General features: G+C 24.8%; 1 protein-coding gene across 1 annotated transcript in view; it reads right to left on the reverse strand.

Annotated features, from left to right (window-relative positions):
• Positions 1–3,115: 3,115 nt before the first annotated feature.
• Positions 3,116–21,624, reverse strand: part of LOC136973747 (uncharacterized) — a 50,826-nt gene continuing 32,317 nt past the window's right edge. Inside the window, exons 8-12 of the mRNA XM_067268492.1 lie at positions 12,985–13,130; positions 12,530–12,611; positions 12,295–12,445; positions 6,098–6,314; positions 3,116–3,691 (exon numbers count right to left, since the gene is read on the reverse strand). Coding sequence (XP_067124593.1) covers positions 3,468–3,691; positions 6,098–6,314; positions 12,295–12,445; positions 12,530–12,611; positions 12,985–13,130 — 820 coding nt within the window. The 3' untranslated portion in view covers positions 3,116–3,467. The remainder of the gene's footprint in view (positions 3,692–6,097; positions 6,315–12,294; positions 12,446–12,529; positions 12,612–12,984; positions 13,131–21,624) is intronic.

Consider the following 21,624-nt stretch of genomic DNA (forward strand, 5'->3'; position numbering starts at 1 on the left):
TTTTTTCTTTAAAAATAAAAATGTAAGGTAATAAAATAAGGAAGAAAAATAAAATGAGATAACCTTTTAAAGATTAAAAGACGTTTAAAATTATAAATCTTAATTTAATAGTTTTTAACGTTAGAAATAGCTTATTTAAGCTATATTTTAAAATAGTATCATCATTATTTGGTGAATTATAGCCAGCAGTTATACGGTTAATAACCTTGAATGTCTTTACGATGCTGGAGAAATGTTTCTTTGTAATTTTTGAAGTGTCTGACTGTCACGCTCTATATCGCATAACTGTTCATTATATAATAAAATATAGTTTATGCCAAGTTGTTTCTATATGTAAAGGCATTTTTTAAAAAATCTTATTTTGTATATTTTCTGATTTTTAAACAAAAAGGCAGCCTTTTAAAATGGGATATAAAAGGATTTGACATTATGTCATGTTCCTTTTCAACTGAAAGAAAAAGTCTTTTATACACTGAATAAATATTGAAAGTAATAAAAGAAACAGAAATTAATTACTTTAAACAATCCATAAATATTGCATAAAACTATATAAAAATTTATTGAATGTTTTTTTCTACATCGCTTGAATTATAAACGATGTGTTTATTCCACAAATAGGTTGTACTATAAAATAATTAAAAAAAAAAGTAAAGTAGTCAAAATAATAAATTTTTTATTTTAAAATAATTCAAATATTAAGCATTAAAAAATATAATTAATGATAAAACGTAAAAGAAAAATAGTTTTCTATTTTTGGCGCTATTCGAAAATGTAGAAAGTTTTTGTCATCTCATAAACAATTTGAAAATTTAATAAAAGCAAGAAAAAAAAATATTAAAAAAGTTTGATGTAAGAGGAAAAAGTAGATGTAGTTAATAAAACTCTAGATCAGCATCAAAAGAAGGGAGAAAAAATAAATAAATGTGGTTATAACACGTCAGACATTGATGAACTTCATAACAGGAGACAATAAATAAAATCTGTATTGTATGAGCACTTTTCATACTCGTATGATATTTATTCTAGCATGAAGCAGCTGACATCAAATTTATGTGCGACATGCAAAAAATAATAATAAATAAATAAAAGAAAATTAATATAAAAAAAATTATAAAATAGATTTTTTAAAATATTAAATTAACTATTTAAAAGATAAATTCAATTTGCATATTAATTGTAAATTATTTTAAATAAATTTATATGTTAATCATCAGTTAATTAGAAAGTAATATAAATTTTAATTTATTAAAAAAATATAAAATATATTTTAATAACTTTCAAATAAATTATTATATAAATAAATTGTGGATTGTATATAAATGTATCTGCAGATAATGTTTAAATTATTTTTAAAATTAATGTGTAGATTATTTTAAAATGAATCTGCAGTTAAAATATTGATTATATTTAAAATAATCTGCAGATAAAATAAATTATAAAAAGTAATCTACATTTTATTTCTTTTTGGAAAAAAATTGAATTTTTTATATTATTTTTTTTCAAATTGAAACACGACATTATTGATTATTTGATATAAGATTATAAAAAAAAGCAATAAACTGATGAAATAAAGGATTTTCTTTTCAAAAAATTTAATATTAAAAAAATTCTCACAGCTGCAAAGGTACATTCTTTATATATATAATATTATTAAAAATTCAACTCCATCGACTTTAAAAAGAATAAATAGGTAAAGCTAAAGGTAACATTTGGTAATAATTTTGAATATTTAATTTATTTTTTAAATATTTTTCACAAAAATCCGCTCTTGAATTATCTCTCCCTTTCGACTATTTAAAGCTATAAAATGAGTTAAACAAATGCGAATAAAAATCTTACAAAAATAAATAAAATAAATGAATTCGAATTGATTTTTATTAAAGAATGGCAACTACAAAATATTCAAAATAAAATGAAATTTTATACAACGTTTATTTTTATTAATATTTTTTAAATATTGCAAATTGAAAATTATGGAAAGAATGTTATTTTTTCCCTAAATTAATTTAATTAAATCAATAAAAAAATATAAAAATAATTTATAAATTAATTTTTAAAAAATTAATTAAATTATGGAACTTTTAAGAATTAACTTTAAAAAATTAATTAAAAATTAACTTATGGAAGTGTTTTTTAAAAACTTAATTATGTAAATTAATTTTTAAAAAAATTAAACTTATGGCATTTATGGAAGTAATCAGAATTAACTTATGGAATTAATTAATTAAAAAATTAAATTTTTAAAAAAATTAATAAAAAATTAAATAATTGAATTAATAAAAATTTATTTTATAAAATGAACGAATACGAATTAATTTAAAAAATTTAATATATAAGATTTAATTTTTAAGAAATTAAGCCATGGAATTAATTTAAAATTAACTTAAGGAATTAATTAAGGAGGGAAAAAAGTTAAATTCTAGAATCGATTTAAAATTGTGGAATTCGTAAAATTCTTTTTTAATTGCATAAATATTGCATAAACATTGCATTAAAGAAAACAAACCAATTATAATTGTCTTTATTGGACAATTTACCTACATTTTTTTTCGCTTTTTAATAAATTTTTTTTATTATTTAAATCGTACAACAGGCATTCTCGAAACAGTAATCATAATTTTTTCAAAAAAACGTATTTTTATATCCATTTACTATAGATTAAATCTTAAGACACTCTTAAAAAGGAGAATCGAACTTAGAAGCTACTACACTCCAATTAAAGTATTTACATTTTTATTAGATTCTTTTTTTTCTTAAAAAAAAAGGGAAATTATTTTCTCCTGATGGAAAGAAGAAAGTAATTCTGTACTCTAAAAATATTAATTAAATTATTCATTATTTAAAATTTTTTTTTCTTTTTCCGATTGAAGTAAATCCATAATTTTATCAGATTAAAGATGATTTATTACATTAATGAACACTGATGGAGGAAAGAAACTGTGTAACTTTTGTAAATTTTACAAGTTTTTTCTTTCTTTTTTGAGTATATTTAAATTATAAAATTTTAATATTAATTAATATACATATATTTTTTTCAATTTTATAATTTTCGAATGATTTTTTTCAAATTTAAGTTAAAATTTGTCTAAATATATTAACTTCGAATATATTTATAAAAGTTATTCTAAATAAAGATCGTGTTGAAAATCTCAATAACATATTTTAAAAATGATTTTAATTAGAATTATTTTCACAAATATGTATTAAAGAAGTAATTAAAAGAAGCGAAAAATTGCTTTACAAATTTTTAAAATCCGTCCATAGATAAAACCCACATTTTGTATAACCTAAATTATAAAAAAAAAATCCTCTGAATTTCGAGGACGAGTCCATAAAATAAAATAAAATAATAAAAATAAAAAAAGGAAATGATCCACACCCTATCTCGGTGGATAGGAGACTGATTGGCAACTTTCTGATTGGCTGAGCAAAGGTGTGTCCATCTCTTGGGGCACACTTATGTGATTTTAAGATTGTGGAAATAGCCTTGTCCTACTAGAAATAGAAGCTCGACTACTACTATGGCTTGGCATACTTGGATATCCAACTGGTTTACGTCGGCATGCTACCAATAAAATACAAGCAGCTAACATTGCAACTTGAATTCCTGTAACTGTTATCACAATGGCGATGAGAACTGGTTTAGTCATGCATAATGCGTTATCTTTTCTCTTCAAGTGAGTTGCTTCCACTAAAAAAAAAATAAATAAATAAAAATTAAAATATATTTATTTATATATAAATTACTTAATATCAACTTAAAATTCAAATATTCCTTAAATTCTACACAATTGCTAAATTACTCTAATAAAAAAAAAAAAACAAACTCAAATCCATACTTTTAGTCTAGAATTTATAAGTTATAGTGTTTTCAAATTTATAGTGACGTAAACATTCAAATTATCCAATAGTAATAAATTCTGTATTTAAAATTGACCCATAGCAATAAATTTTAAATTTAAATTGACTAATAAACAGAAGATTTGTCGTTTTATTTACGAAATAATAATAATAAGAAGAAGAAGAAGAAAGCTTTAACTATTTTAGAACATTTATAACATCCAATTTGTTTTATTGTAAATGGTTTAAATTAACCAATAGCAATAAATTTAATATTTAAATTGACCAATAAACAAAAAGGCTTCTCATTTAAATTACGTTAATATGTACGTCACGAAAACCTACCACCATTCGTCTGTAATCTGAAAGATCAACGAAACTGGTTCGAGAATAAGATATGGTTGTTTTAACTTAATTCCAATGAAAGGTAAATAGAAAAAAAGTATTTTTGAAATGATTTTTTTTTTATTTGGATTCAACGCTAGAAAACTTTAGTTGCTAGGCAACTCTTACGTCATTGCAAGCTGTCATTTCTCTCCACTGAGGGGAGGGACCATCGGTACTGGACGGGGAAACATTTGAACGAAAGAGAGAGAATTTTATTTAAAAGTTCCGAAAGAGAAAAGAATGGAAGAAGGACGATGCGGGCATCCATCACTCTCTGCAGAAATGGAGTAAATCGTTGTGGATGGTCGAGGAATAGAACCAACTGAGTGCTTGAATTTAAAAAAAAAAGTAGAAAGAAACTTTTCTTTCAATCGTAAACAATACCTTTTGTGAAAAGTTCTCCCTTCAAAAAAAAATCCTGTTATAATATTTAAGTATCTACACCGATAAATAAATTTTAAAAAAGTACATTCATAATTTAAACGTTAATGTTTTATTAATGGAAATGCAATTTATTATTTATTATTTCGAGGATTAAATAATTTTGAAAATATAATAATTACAGTTAATGTATTCGAGGGATTTAGCGTATAAAATTCATTAATTGCCTTTGGGAAATTGCCTATTCTTGTTGCAATATCTCTGTTCTTTTTTTTTCTAATGATATGTTGTTAATTTAATAAATTTTTCTTTTAAACGGCAGATTTAATTTACCGACATTTCTTATCTTTCCGAACACCTCTCATGAATTAATAATAAAATCTTAATTAGAATTTAAATTATATATTTTTAAATTTGTTTAAAATTTAAAAGTATTATAGTATTATAATACTTTTATAGTAATATAGTATTATAAAAGTAAGACTCGTAAGTGAAACGAAACGAGAAAAAAGTAAAATAAAATTTTTCTCACATGAAATGAGGTGAGACGAGATATAAGAAAAATTTACTAAAATCCTCTTTAACGTAGATTCTGTAGTGATTAAAGTCTTATTTACAAAAACAAAAAAAAAAAAAAACAGCTAAAGAAAGATGAAGAAGTTTGTAAAATAACAATTTAAAATTTAGAATAATAAATCATTAAAAGGGTATTTTTTTTATTCAGAGTTTTTGCTAAAACATGAATTGAAAAGTATCTGCTACAGAATTCAGAAATAGAAACGTATCAAGTACAAAATTCGCTCCCGAAACAGGAATGATAAATGAAAGAAGAGATGGAAGGATATCGGAATACTGTCAAGCGAAAGTATTCGAATGCAAACTGAAGCACAATATTCACAAAAGAAATCTTTTATAGAGAAACCAGTCACACTCCGATAAACAGTAAAATCTTTGGTAATATACAAGTTGTTATATACATATATAATACTGAAAAAAAGAAAGAAAAGATGAGAAATAAGAAGTCTGTACAAAATAGCAGTTCTCGCAGACAAATAATGATAAATGAGAGATAGACTCGAAGTCGAATTCGTTTCAATATGTTTCCATTTATTGCAAAAATTCGTTCGATAAATAAGAATTTTCTGGATATATTTTAAAATTTAAATATATACATTTTAAGTCATCCATTCTAAAAATACTTTTTTCAAAATATACAAAAAATTATTTTATTTCATATATTTTTTTTTTTAAATAAAAATTTCAAGACAGTGAAAAATTCTTAATGCGGGATTGAAAAAAGGAATATATAAATGAATAAAATATTATATTGAAATATTTTAAATGATTAAAAATATTTGTAATTATTTTTTAGAAGATTTGTACTTTTTTTCATTTAAAAAAACAGAAAATTTGTTGGTATTGTCATACATTTATAAACTCGGAGACTACGTATTGATTAAATATGAATTGCAACCTTCTTTTAACCTACCAGACGCACTCTGGGCCATTTTCCCACGATCATTCGCTGTCTGACTGGATTTCAGGTTATTTACCACAAACATATCGCTCTCTGTCGTTATGTCAATAATTACGTCACCAGACTGTAGCTCTAATGATCTGGTATCAGCTACTGAAGAGGAAGAACGTCTTCTTCTGCCATAAGATTGAGAAATCGCATTATCGGCTTCTTCTCTTTCGCAATCCACCTACAAACATTAAATATAATTTGTTTGAATAATAATAGCTTTGTTTTTCTATACATTAATTTAACAGTTGAAGATTGCACTTCTCTTCTTTGCAGGCATTCAATGATTTGGTCAGATAAAAGAATATTTTTATAATTTTAAACTGAAGATATAATTTTTTTTTTTTTTTTTTTTTAGATTATAGAAAGAAGATAATTCTTTTTTAGTTGAATTTATATAATTATTTAAAGGATTGTGTTCAGAATATGTACTTATTAGTGTATACTTAGGTGTACCTATGAGCTTAGTGTATACCTATGAGAAAGGTATTAAATGTTTATTTAAAAAAATATGCATTTTTAAGAAGGAAAATCTCAAAAACTTAATTAATGACTGATTATGTTTATACTTTAAGCGATTTGTAAATATATTTAAATTTTTCTCATAATTATTTTCCAAAATTTGTAGAGCGATTTAGAAAATGACTAACGAATCATTAGAATCTAATATTAATGATTTATTAGATTTTCTCTAAATCACCCATTTAATTATGTTTATGTTGAATTTTAAGAGAACCAAATTTAACACTTAGAAGGTTGAACTTTTGTTTCGTTATAAAGCTATTCTATCAAAAGGTCAAGGTATAATAGCTCCCTTCAGAAAGCTAAAGTGAAGACATTATAGAAGGTCTCTTTAGTTTGTTAGGGGGAAGATATAACTCTCTTTAGTTGTAGGTTGAGTGCATAATGGCCTTCGAGTCGAGGACACAAGCTTAATGGTCTGTACGCTAGAGTGAAGACATTATGAGGTAAGTGGGGACTAAGTTTAAGACCAGGACATACGATCGTATAAAAAGCAATTTATTGCTTTTTTAAGAGGGAGAAGAGAATTAGAAAATTATAATTATTAAAGATATTAATTAATGCATTTTATATATAAAAAAACAATAACTCTCTTTTAAAACAATATTCTTTTGTAAAATATGTCTTTTAATATCAGGAAAACTCTTAACGGAACTAACATATCTCTTGTCTAATTTAGTTAATTTAAAGCTAAAGTCGCCACTAATTTGTGGATATCTTGCTAATTGGAAGAAGCAAGGAGTTTCAATTCCAGTCAGAAGAGATAAAAGAAGGGACACGTTTAAGACGTTTCCAAATTATAAATCTTCGTTAACGCTACCCTAAACTGTCAGACGTCAAAAGGGGATGTAACAAAGCCCTTCCTGTAACAAAGCCCAGATTTCTCCTAACCTATCTGATAAAAATAATTGATTTTTACAAAGAATAATCAAGTAAAATAAACAACAAAAAAAAAATTAAAAAGTTTAACCCGTTGTCTAAACGGCCTGATATTAAAATCATGAACAAAATAATATTTAAAAAACTTTTATATTATTCAATAATGATTTTTTTAAATTTAAAAATTACTGTATTCAGAAATTATATTAAAATCAACAGATGGCAGCACTAGTTTAGATTCATTATCATTAAAATAAAATTTGTAATGTAAAGTTCGTTAGTTGTGTAAAACAATACTTTCAAAAATTGCTTTAACGTGATTAATTTTACTATTCAAATATTTTTAATATCTATATTAATTATTATTAAATTACATTTGCAAATCGTATAGCCCGCAGTTATAAACATCATTATATATTATTATATTTGTATACTTACTTATTTATATTTTATTTAAATATTTATCATTGTATATTAAGATTTCATTAGTCTTATAATTTCATGAGATATAAAATTTTTGAATTAATATATAATTTCAATAGATTTAATTTTAAATTATAATTTTATTCAATTATAATATTTAAATTGCATCCGTATTATTAGAAAAACAGAAAATTCTATGCCAATTATGAATAATAAAATCCATGAAATTGAATAAATAGATGGATACGCCTACTTTGTCTCTTTCTATTTTTTTAACCAATCATTTTCAAAATAATAATATACGTAATCAATCTCAATTAAAATAAAATAGGTATTTTATCTTCATTATTAAGCAAATGACTGCCTATATTCTTAAAAGTTTTATAAATTGCTCTTCTATCAATATTTTAAAATTATTATTTATATTTTCATAACAGTTTATTTCAGATATAAAATTATTGATACATTTCATAAGATAAAAGTCTACTTTAGATATTTTATTATCAATTCAATTGTTGATAATTATTCATAATTGCTTTGACTTCCGTACCACAATTCAGAATTAAATTTTAAAATTTCTTCCATAATTGATGTCTTTCACAAATTATAATTTCCTATTATTTCTTGAAATTTTTAATATGTTGATATATATAATAGCAAAATATCAAAATATTACACGAAACAAGTATTCTACACAATAATATAAACATTTTCCTATAAAAATAAATATGGTATTATCATCAAAGCTCAATGAACTGTCATAATCTTGAAAGATGAAATTGTTCTTCATAACAAAGATTTCTCTGTACATATTGTTCGGCATTGTTGATAACAATATTGAGAAAGGCTTACCTTTAACACAAACAGCAGTTGATATGACAACTTGTGAATGAATGATTTATCTGTAAAGATAAGAACCCCCGCCGTTCCAACAATCATTTGAATAGCGAGTCGATAGAGTAAGAGAAGTGTTTCTACCAAATCCAAACAATTCGATCCCAAGAGCCAGCATTAACTTAGGAATTTTAACAACACCGTTTATAGAATCTTTCTTTAACAGAACTTCCCTTCAAATTTTACAAGATGCGGATGCAGCAGAACATTTTAGATGAAAGGAGCGGTCTTTTATGAGGATTTCATCATTCAACTAGAAGATGACACACTTGACACGCACCTCGCCTTCAGTGTTAAATCAAGTTTCATTGATGCAGAAACGTAAATAAGAAAAATATACTTATGAGAAATGGAAAACTTTTCATTGTATTTGAAAAATTAATATAATTTGATTTATTATCTTCTGTAAATAAATTACTGGCTTAATTGTCTATCAGGATGGATATTGCTCGTTTTAATTCGAATTTGGATTATTTAAGAATAAGCAGATGTTTGAAAATCAACATTTAACTGTCAAATTTTTTATCAATATGGGATTAAGAAATGTCATATCAAGACTAATAAGTGCCAGAATACAATTTCTATAAAGTAATGAATGTAATAACTACTGTTTTATGTTAAATGAATTATAAATTAGGTCTAAATATATTGGAAAATAGTAGTAGAAACGAAATTAAATAATTTACATGCATATAAATCATTCTCTGCAAAATATTTAAATTATTAAACACAATTAACGATAATTAATTGAGCCATTAAAATTGTGAAGTAGGCACATCTGCATATTTTATTTCTTGCAAAAACGTGTATCTGCAAACGATTTCCGTTAAAATATTTATGTTTAATATCTTAAATATACCACAGAAGACGACCTATATTTACAAATACCAAACGAACAGCCGTATTGTTTATCTGGTAATAAGGCTAACTAATTACTGTACTAAACAATTTGGCAGGAGGCAAGCCTCCAGGCCGCCATCTCTTGTTAAATATAATAATAAATTAATTAATTTTAATAAATATTTATTGAAACTTCAAGAGTTTCTACTCGCATATATGCTTGTGTAATATTAATATACACAGTTAATATTAAACAATTTTATATAATTGAAAATAAAAATAAATAAAATTGCAGAGTTAGTAGAATATCCTTTAGTATTCAAAGATCAAGTTACGATTTTGTTTCCTTATAATAAATTTTAACAACTTTTGCATCCCGAAAAATTTAGATGCAAAAAAACGTGTTATAAATATAGATATTCCGCATACTGTATTCAGAAAGATCGATACCTTTTTATAAGAAAGGTTTCTGTTTTGAATTATAGTCATTTCTTCGAAGTAAAAATGCTATTCGCCATTTAAATATGGACTAGAAAAAATCATAATCATAAGATGCAATTCTGAATTTTTTTCTAAAATTATATGGCAAGGCAATTCACGAATTCATTTTTCTGTAGACTGAAAATTACACAATTATAACAAAGAAGGGGGAAAATGGTTGATAGTTTCATAAATTTTAAAAAGTTTTTTTTTTACTATTATTATTCTAATTAATAACATTTTTAATTATGATTATAAATTTAAATTCTTTTGCATTGTTAACTTGGAGTCAGACTTTAAAAAATGTTATTTTTAAACCAAACTAAAACTAATGGTTTGTGCCAACACGAGATCAAAGATTTATGTTATTCAAAACTTCTACCTTTTCTACCAAAGTAATATTTTATCTTTCATTTTTTTCCTATCCTGAAAAACTCGATTTATTACACAGCATTACGTCTATATAAGAAAATAAATTTAATCAAAAGAAAAATAATAATAAAATCAATGACGAATATATTTGATGAATTCTTTAATCTCAGTAATTTTTGATTAATTAATTCATTCATTTATTTTATTTAACATCTATAGAATCGATAAAATAATTCTAAAATATGTAATTATTGTTAATTAAGAGGGAAAAAATTTGCCAAGTGTTCGTACCATCTTTCCACGACATGTTTTATAGAGATGCAACTCGTTAATTATTCACTCGCTAAAAAGTTCTGACTAATTTCGTTTGATATTTTGAATAGTCCTGAAAATTTATAGATATTTTCACAGAAAAATAATAAATATTATATATAAAAACAGTTTCATTTTTAAGTCTTTTTTTTTTTCCTACTTATAGTTGAAAAATTGAAACTCTTCCTCGGCATCAGCTATTTTATTGCTTTCAAACCAGTGATATAGGGAATTACAGAGTATATTTTTGAGTCTTTTAACAAGCTAAAAGTCTGGAAAACGTTATCAAATCTTATTGGAAACACTTTAAATTGTATATTTCTTTCAGGCATCGAAACAATTAATCACAATAAAGATTTAATTAAAATTAAATCTTATTAGGATTTTGTTATTATTTTAATTAAAAAAACATTTTTATTTAAGTAATTAATCAAATTTTACTGATAATTAAATATATAATTATGAAAATAGAAGAAAAAATTCTGTAATTTCTGGAGAAAAAATAGGCTTTACGTCCAGAAATTGTTTTATTATTAATTAATTACACTTAAGACAAAGGAAAATTTTAATTTTTCAATTAACGAATCATTGAGAACAAATATAAAAATCAATAAAATAAAAAAAACAGAATATTATTTCTTTTTTCATTTCAATTTTTTGTTATTTATAAATGTAATCGCCTTAGTTTCAGCTTAATTTTTCAAACTAGGTACAAGAAATATTTTTCTTTGAAAGTAGAGAATGAAGAACAAAGAAAAAAATAAATAAAATATGTGAATCTATTTACAAGTTATTTTTCCAGTATTTAAATTATTCTCTCTGAAAGAAGCGTGTTTAATTCCTTAAGAAATAAGATTTTGCATGATTATTAATAAACTTTTTACATTTTATATTTTTATAATTAATTTTAATTTATTCTCTTTTCTGTATTATTATTTAATAAATATTAATTTCAATTTATTTATTTTTTGTATTATGAAATTTTATACGGAGTCGTCTTTATTGGATAACAATAAGAAAAATTTCTTTTATTACGTATCACGAGAAAAAAAATTGCCTATATTACGTAATAATAGTAGGAAAAGTCTTTTATTACGTAACAATAAATAAATCATCTTTATGACGTAATACATAAAAATTCCTTTTGTTAAAAACGACAAAGAAAGTGCCTTTATTACGAAACAGAAAAAATGCCTTTTATGACGTAACGTAGTATAAATCGTTTTTATTACGTCACAATGGAAAAAGTAAATTACGTAGCACGAAAAAAATTATTACGTAGTAACTAAATATTTTAAAATTTATTTAATTTTAAAATAGATTCGGAAAACTTACATAAATAATTCTATAAAGTATTATTATATTTCAATAATTTTGTGAATTAATTTTAAACATATTGATGAAATTTTTTTCCATAAACTTATTTAAATAAAACTTACGGGAGGACAAACATCCAAGCAGAAAGATACAGTCATTTGGAACTTGATTGTGCTTTCAGAAGCAAATTTAAAAGCTTGAAACGGAGCGGTTAGAGTTTTGCTATCTAAGGATTTTTCTAATGACGGAAACACTGTCGGATCAATAGGACATCTGAAATAAAAAATAATAAAAAAATAATTTAATAAATATAGTTATATCTACAGTTTTTTGAGTAGAAAAAATATAAAAAGTTACCCTCTATCATCTAAAAGAAGAACAGTTTCAGCTCCATGACCACTTCTAGCTACAAGTCCACTTCCAAAAATACCAAAAATACCTGAAAGTAATTAATAATATAAATTAAAATTGAGAAAATTGCATTATTTTTAAGGTAGAAAAATTCTATATTTTATTCATAACTCATTTATAATGTATAGCTTTAATACTAGACTAGTTGAAAAATGTGAAGAAATTACTATTATGGTTAAAAATTATCATTTTATGTGGACACAAATATAGACAGATATTGATTAAAGTCATTATTTTACTCGAGATTCTTTATGATAGAGTGGCTAGGGTCAAAGTGTCAGAGTTCAAAATGCGATGACCCTCAAAAGTTAAGAGATGCGTGCTATTTTTATTAAGGATGCTGTGTAAGTTCAATTCAAAATTTAAAAAAAAAAAAAAAAAAAGGTAGACGATTTACTTACTTTCATCTTTCATTTCGACTCTTAAGTAAAGTGGTTCTCCCAATTCTACTCCTCTGACATCATATCCGCTTGAGTTAACAACACGAAGTTGTACAGGAGGTGTTGGAGCGATGCCTGTCACCACTTGCATCAAGTCACCTAAATCTCTAACAAAAAAGAAAAAAAAAAGGCAAAAAAGAAGTTTTTTTGGATAAAATTAAATGTACTTATCTAAAGATTATTTAACATGCGGTTCCGGGTTCGAGCGACGTTTCAGTTAGCTTAAAGAGACCCTTCAAAAAGTAATTACTTGAAGTAGCTTAATGTTAATATGTACTTTTTTTTATTAAAAAAATCCGACATCTCGTTGTGTTTTTAAATGTTGTTAATTTGAATTTTTAAGTAGTTAATGATCGAAATGAAAGTTTCCGAAAGAAATTATTGAATTTTTTTAGATTAAAAAGTAAAAACAAATTTACTAAAATAATTCTAAGAGTAGAAGAATCGATATAAAAAAATTCAAGAGTGACATCAAACAATAATGACATCATTAGTGAAGTTATTGTGTTACATCCGTAAGAATGTAGTAAATTGGCTTCATTACTTCTAGATATTTATTTACTTGGTCAGAAATGAAAAAAGATCGGAGAAAAATCAAATAAAAAGAAAATATATATATAAGTCTATATAAAATAATAAAATAATGGCTAAGAAATAATGGACAAAATTCAATATTAAAATAATTATAAATAATGAAGAGATGAATTTTTTATCATCATTATATTAAAAAGTTCAGAATTTATATTAAAAGTCGATAATTAAAAAATGCATTTAAATTTTATATTACTTATTTTTATAATTATAAAGTTAAAAATATATTTGGGAGAGTTGCCTCAGTAAGGTAAGATGGCCAATAGGTTTAATTAATTTAAGGTTGGATCTCACATTCTTATATTGAAGAACTTTTTAAGTCTAAATATATTTTTATTATTAATTAAAAAGAATTTTTTTTCGAATTAGGATATTATTCCTGATTTATCTTTCAGAATTTTCAAGTTTTAAAAGAGTTGTTAATTATGTAAAGATATTGAATATTTATATTATAAATAAGATAATTTTAAGATTTTATAGTACATATAGGAATAGATTAACCTATTAAATATAAGATAATTTACAGAATATAGTATAAATTTTAATTTACAAGGCTGCATTTTTTCGTTATGATTTAAAAATAATAATAAGTTTTTGTAATTATTCATGCTTCTATCTTAAGCTAATCATTTTCACTAGTAACTTTATTTTAAAATTACTGTGATTTTGAGAGTTGTGTGCTAAAGAAAGACATATAAATAAAAATAAGTAGTAAAATACTTTTAAAAATGGGGTTATATGCCCAAAGGATATTAACAGAATTGCATATCCTATGCAAAATTGTTCATAAGTAAACTCAAACAAACGAGGGAAAGATGAGAGATAGCCTCATAAGATATTATGAGGCATCAATAAACAAAAAAACATAATAGTGATACAATATATATATATCGTATAATCTTAATATACTTGATTTAATATAGCTTAAACCTAGTGATAATGCACGAGGGAGATTTTTTCATAAACACAAATGAGGGATAGATGCCTCATAATATCTGTTTTAAATTCTATAAACAATTTAGTATTTTTAGAAATGATATTTTACACGAAAAAAGCAATTCAAAGAGATAAATGTGGTGGCGAATTAAACGTTACAGTTCATCCCTTTTACTAGAAAACTGCTTCTCATCTAAACGAATCGTTTTCTTGGCATTCGTCTCTGAAAAGGAATGTCACGACATTTTGTACTTAATAGCGAACAAGTTGGAAAAGAACTGTTACCGCTCCAAGCGATTCGTTCACCGTTACGAACAAAAGAATCTCTCAACTGATCTTCCCTCATTAGGAAAAGAAAAAGTGGAAAGAGAAAGAGAGGCAGTCTCTTTGTCACTAGATGAACACAAAACGAATGACTGGATATCTCGGTTTAGTTCTAAGGATTTTTGATGATTTTTACGTTTTAAAACTCGAAAAAAAATTGTTTTAAACTTAGTTGTTATTGGAGAAAGTTTATTTTCTTACTTTTTTACAATTGTTCCAAAATAAAAGTTTAAAAAAATACGAAAAAATAATCTCGCGTGTATTTTTTACTTTGCGGATAATCAAGGATTATCGTTAGAATTTAAGATTTTTTAAAATAAAATTCTTTTTATTTTTATCGTTGATTAATTTTTTTTTTAGTTGTAAAAGAAGTAAGGAAGTGATTTGCTTCGTGATAATGAAAATAAACCATGTGATAAATATATACTATTTTTCTCTCGTTTCTGATTCAGTTCATTAAAATTACTTTAATGAACAAACAATCTGGATAAATTTTTTACGAATATTTTATTCCTTCTTTTGTTAATTTTCGGAAGTATCACATGAATAAACACCGAATCAGGTGATTAAACATTATTTTAACTGTCCGATAACCAAGAATTAAATCAGTTTCGTTTTATCCGTTCCGTAATAAAATATTAATTGCAAAAAAACAAATATATATATATATAATTTTAAGTTTATATTCTAGATTTTTATAATTTAAAATAGGTGACTTTATAAACTATTGATCTGTAAATGTTGAAAGATCAAAAAATTTCTGTTTCTATATTTGTTTTATACCATTTTTGGACAGTATCCAAATGGAGAAGTTAACTTGTAAACAGAATTTTGGCCTATTTTCTAAGTGATTTAAGCGATAAAAAAAAAAAGCTAAAATTTATTTTTACTAATTTAACGAGCAATTTAAACACTTCACTTGTTACAGACATTTAAAATTATTCTTTTTTTATCGAAATTCCATAGCATTTTCAATCTATCTTCTTGCTGTTGAAAGCATCTAGCTCTAAGAATAACGAAAAGTTGATGGGTTGGACTTATAACTTCAGGTATTTTTCAAAGGTATGTGATATTTCCATCACGTGGATGAAAGAAGATGATCTAAAGAACGAATATGTCTCAAATGGGATCTTAAGAAAGGAACGTTAAAGGTAAGCATCTCTATTAAATATAGTTCTATACCGGAGGCCACTCATGATTCATTCATGAGATCTTAAAGGAGACTATAGAAACTGAATCCAATCTTGTTCGGGAGGATGTATATAATTATATAATTCCCAATCCGTTGTTCCTCGAAATTATTATTTTAAAAAATAACAACGTAACCTTAGAGCATGAACATGAATTTTAAAAAAAATAAATAAAACACTTATTCTTCACTGAAGCGTTTAGGTGAGTAAAATAATTACAGCATAGAAGAGAGATTCAAACTTGTTGAATTTAACGTATAAATTTTAAATTTTTAACTAAATTCTATGAATATATCGTATTGAAAATATTAAATATAAATATTTTTTTTTATTAATTATTGTATATTATAGTTTAATCAATGCGAGAAGAAAGCACTAAAAACTTTTGAAATTATAAAATAAGGATAAAAATTATTTATTTTTTGGAATAAACTACTCATTTTTTATATTCTAAATATTAAAATCTAACTTTATATTAAACATATGAAGCATTAAAATCAAATCTATCACATGTTAAGTCACTCGTTCATGTGTAAACTCTTAAAAATTATAGATGAAAATGTGATTTTTCTGGTTATAGATCTTGTTATAAATTAAAGATGCAATCTTAAATTCACAAATTCAAGATTTATATAACAATTTTAGACTTAATCGTAGATCTAAAGGCGTAATCTAGAAGTTACACGCTAGTTACAGACTATCTTGACCTGTCAAAAGTTAAGATTCACTAAAAGACGAAATGTATCAGGGGAAAATTTTAAGATAAGTTCGATTAAAGCACAACGGACATTTAATAGCGAACTAAGGCATTTATTTAATTACAAATAATTATGTAAGGAATGCATCAGTACTTTAACCTGCTAAATATTTTCTGAGATAAGAATAAAATCAATTGAAACAGAAGCCTTAGGAATTTCGCGAAAAGAATTTTTCTTCAAAGTTAGTCAATTCTTCTGTTTTTATTTTACTGAAAAGGATCGAACAAGACTAAGCAAATAGATAAAAAGAAGAAGAGGAAGAAGAAGGATAGAAGGATATATACGCAACCTATAACAGATTGGAGAAAAAGGTAAAAAGGATAGGTTTACGTTCCGTTATTTCTAGAAAGCGAGTCCAGATCTTGATCTTTCTTCTCTTTGATGTATCTTTCTTAATACTAGATGAACTATTGAAAAATTCCTCCTTTTTTATTTTTCCGAGTGACTAAATAAAGGTCTCAAAGAAAAGAATTCAAATTGTTATCGAGTTTTTATTGAAAATCGCAATTTTTTTTTATTTTTTTCCCCTGACTGCATCTTGAATATTTTGATAATCTATTGCTAAGTTACTTCATTTTCCATTGCTGTTTCAATCTAACGTGATTAAAAAACTACACAAAAATTGATCCTGAAGTATTTTGAAGACATAATTATTACTCTGAAACTATATTATTTATCATTAGATAAATTATAAAAAATTTACGATAAATATAAATCCTCCGCATTATACGTGAGATAAATATTAAATTTTTTAAAATTAACTCAAGATATTATTGATAATTGGCTATAAGAATAGCTGAAAGTCTTACGGAGCCTACATTCAAAGAGCCTTTTCTCATGCCCATCAGGCTATATATAAACAATTATAGACAGCTTTAGTTCGTTCAGGCTATATATAAACAATTGTAAAATCTCTTATTTGTCACGTGAATTTTTAAAGATAATTTTAAAAGCTTAAAATATAAAAAGAGCTTTGTTTTATAAGCAATGTAGAAAATTTTTATTTAAAATTATTTTTAAAAAATGGCTAATTTCTTAATGAAGCGTTAATATTATCACGTTTAAATGTACCGAGTTCTATTTGTGCGATATATCAATACAAATTAACTTAATATTGGGTAATTCAAGTCGAATTGTGTTACACAACGATAATAATTATTTATCATGTTTCAGTTGTAGTATGAATCACCAGATAGAAACGATAACGGTGAATTTCATAATGAACTAACGGGTCGATCGGAGATACATTTCTACTCTATAAACGGACTGATTGAAATAACACGTTTATAGTAATGATATATCGAACAATACGTTAATTAAAATAACATTAATATAATTAAATTTGCACAATTAATTAATTTTTAACACGTGTCAACGTCCTTATACAATATAAACGACCCGAACGACTTATAGGTTTAAATAATTAGAATTATTTAAAGACTTGTTATAAATTCAAAATTCATTTTACAGTTAAAATAAACGAGCAATTACTTATTGTAACAACGTCGCAATGCCAGGCTGCAATTTTTAATGACATTTTAATTTAAAAAGCCACGTAACTTCCGGTTCAGACCGGAAGTTCATGTACAGTTAATCGGGAGCCCGGGTAAGCTTACTCTATCTGATCTCGATTTTCATCTATCTAACTTCATTCTTGAGATTAAGGAAGAACGGGCGGACAGACATCACAGTGGGAATCTATAGGTCTGCAATTTGAAAATCCAGCTTAATAATTATATTTATTTTAAGTTATTCATAATATATTAGAAGTAAAAGCATTAATATGCATACAGAATAAAATTAAGCTTTAATAGTATAAGAAGTCCTCTGTAAAAGTTGTAAGATATCCATCATAAAATATTTTAAAGCTGATTGGTCGAGGATTATGATTTAATTAACGATGATTGGTCGGAGATTATGATTTAATTAACGGTAATTGGTCGAAGAATTTGAAGCAAGCACATCTTGCTTATTTGAATTTTAACATAATTAATGTTTTTTTTTTTAACGCGAGGTTTCGAATAAAAATGAATAATATTTATTAAAACATTAAAATTTTCGCTTCTAACATTGTTTAAAATGATTTTATTTATCTACGGTTTATCAATAAAAAATAAAATAAACTTATATTTTTTTACGATCTTTCACTATCTTCACTAAAAAGAGAGAGAGAGAGTATACAATAGGATGTTTGAGATTCCACAAAGTCTATACTTTTGAGTTGTGGTTTCAGTCTAAATTTAGACATTTCGATACCACGAAAAAAGTTTTATGGGTTTTAAACTGTCATTGCCAAAGCTCAATGTAATTGAAGTTTAACGAGAAATAAATCTCAATTCAGCAGCCATTTTTTTCCTACAGATTACCAGATATATACATTTAATAGCATAATATTCCCTGCAGATTCACCCAAAATAATATCTTATAAAAGTATAAAATTATATTACATTTAACAATTATAATGGGTCCTGTTTATGAAAAGACCATAATATGAGGAGACAGACCGAAAAGGAAATAGGAGAGACTCTACTTTTAGGAATTTAGGAATGAAGGGTATACTATTACAAATCTAAACACAAAACATTTTATTGATTTATTATCCTTCTTGACTTTTAGGTTTTTTTATCCATTTTTTCGATTTCCGATAAAGTTGAAGGAATTGTTATAAAAAAAATATAAAAAAAACGAAGAAGAAGGGGAAAGCGGAAAATCATGGAAAAAATTTCAGATCGTATTACAAATCCCGGGACAATATCTTATCTTGTATTTCAAGCCACAATACAAGAATATTTTTCCCTTTTTATTCATCAGATATTTCAATTTCTTTTCTCTCTTTTTTTTTATTTCTGTGCAGTAAATTTGGGGTGCAAACAATTCAAATGGAAATTTTCGTGTATCATCTCTCTTTCTCTTCCTTTCTCTTATTGTAACGTATTCTTTCTCATTTTGAATGAAATTGTCTTCAAAAAATTTTATTTCTTAAATTCACATACAGGTTCGCATCTTATTAAATTTATTAAGTCAATTTCTTTTTATATTATATATATTAAAATTCCTTCCGGATAACGCTAAACAAATTGATAAAATACACAGGATCCGCCTAACAAATGTATTATTCAAATTATTGTAATTGTTGTTATTAAACAACAGTTTTTTTTAATGAAATCTATAACAATAATAAAAAAAAAACTTTCCAAAGTTCCTCCTCTTTAAGCAACAATCAACTTAAACCACGCCCAAATTCTAAAAACCGTTTTTCTCGACTCCTCCCAAATTTTGCCACCGTTTCTTTTAATTCCGCCTAAAACGCTAATTCGTAAACATTGGCTCCGCCCATAAAGTTTCAATAACAACAAAAGTCTCCACCCTTAAATCTAATTATGACCAATCGCGTAATATATCACGCCCTTAATTTTATTTATTCGATAAATATAATTATTTCATTATTATTTTCTTTATTTTTAATTTTTTAAATTATATTAAAATTTAATATATATATATATTTTTTTCCTTCTTTCTTTCTGGCCAAAACATCGCGAAAATTTATGTGATACATAAAGTGAGATTTCGTTCGTAGATAATGCATTATCTGATTAATTAGACTATCTGAAAAGATTAAAGTAGTAAAAAAAAAGTTACAATAATTTTGGACGTTATCAACATCAAAACACGAAAAAATTATATAAAAAAAAATAAAAATAAAATAATAATTCTTGGCAGATCCCCTATTTCCGGAGGCTATCAGAAAGATATAAATAGTTCTTCTTTCTGTCACCAGAGGGTATTTCGGATTGAGTTCCATCGGTCGAGAACAGAGTTAAAATTGATTTTTGTCCGTTTTTTTTTATTTTGTTATTTTTTCCCCTCCCTTCATCCTGTCTTTCCGATGGACTTGTTAGTTTTCCAAACTTGCCAAGATGATCGATCCTGGGACAAGTTCAAATGGAGTCATTTGGCTCACGCGCGTTGTGGGATTTGCTGATATCACCGACGAATTTTTGTATAAACTTTAAACTCAGTTGTTTCTTATTGGGCATTTCTTTTCTTTATTTAATTTAAAGTGTAAAGGGCTTACATTTATAAATTTTAGCTTCGATAACAGCGTTTTTTATTTTAAAAAATAAAAAAATAGAAATTTTTATGTGAAAAATTTAGAAAAATTTTATGACACGCGCTTCGCCATGATGATAATTTCGCGACGCGATCTCGCGATAAACGAATGTAAATTTCTTTAATGAAATTAATTAGTTTGCCAATAAATGTTGATAAAACTTTCGAAAAATAAGTTAATTAAAATTGAAACTTTTCGCTTATCAAATTTTTATATAAATTAAGTAATTTTTATCAAATTATTTTATTAATTTCTAGTACAAAAATATTTATTGAAGATGAAGTTTAGCTTAATAAGAAAATGGATTGTTCGTGTATTCATCAAGAAATTCAGAAATGCACTTATTTTAGCAGACTAGACATGTTATATTACACTTTCAATGGAGGAAAATATGGCTTCAGGATGTATGTTTTCTAATAAGAGCTTGTAAATCTTACTAGAAAATATGTCCTAAGCTCAGAATCTGTATATTCTATTAGTAAATATATGTTTTATAGATTTTTAAATCTGGTAAAATTTGATTTTTTTTAAATTAAAAAATTTAATAGAAAACTTCACTATAAAGCTACTTTTAACAAGAATTTGGAGAGTAAACAAGTATAAATTGGCTGACCAAACCTTGATAGTTAACTTATATTGTTACTATAAAACTCCATTTAGAACAAAAAAGCAATTTTCTATTAAATCTTTT

This window comes from Centruroides vittatus, unplaced genomic scaffold, assembly GCF_030686945.1.
Source record: "Centruroides vittatus isolate TY-2023 unplaced genomic scaffold, ASM3068694v2 contig_329, whole genome shotgun sequence".
Lineage (NCBI taxonomy): Eukaryota > Metazoa > Arthropoda > Arachnida > Scorpiones > Buthidae > Centruroides > Centruroides vittatus.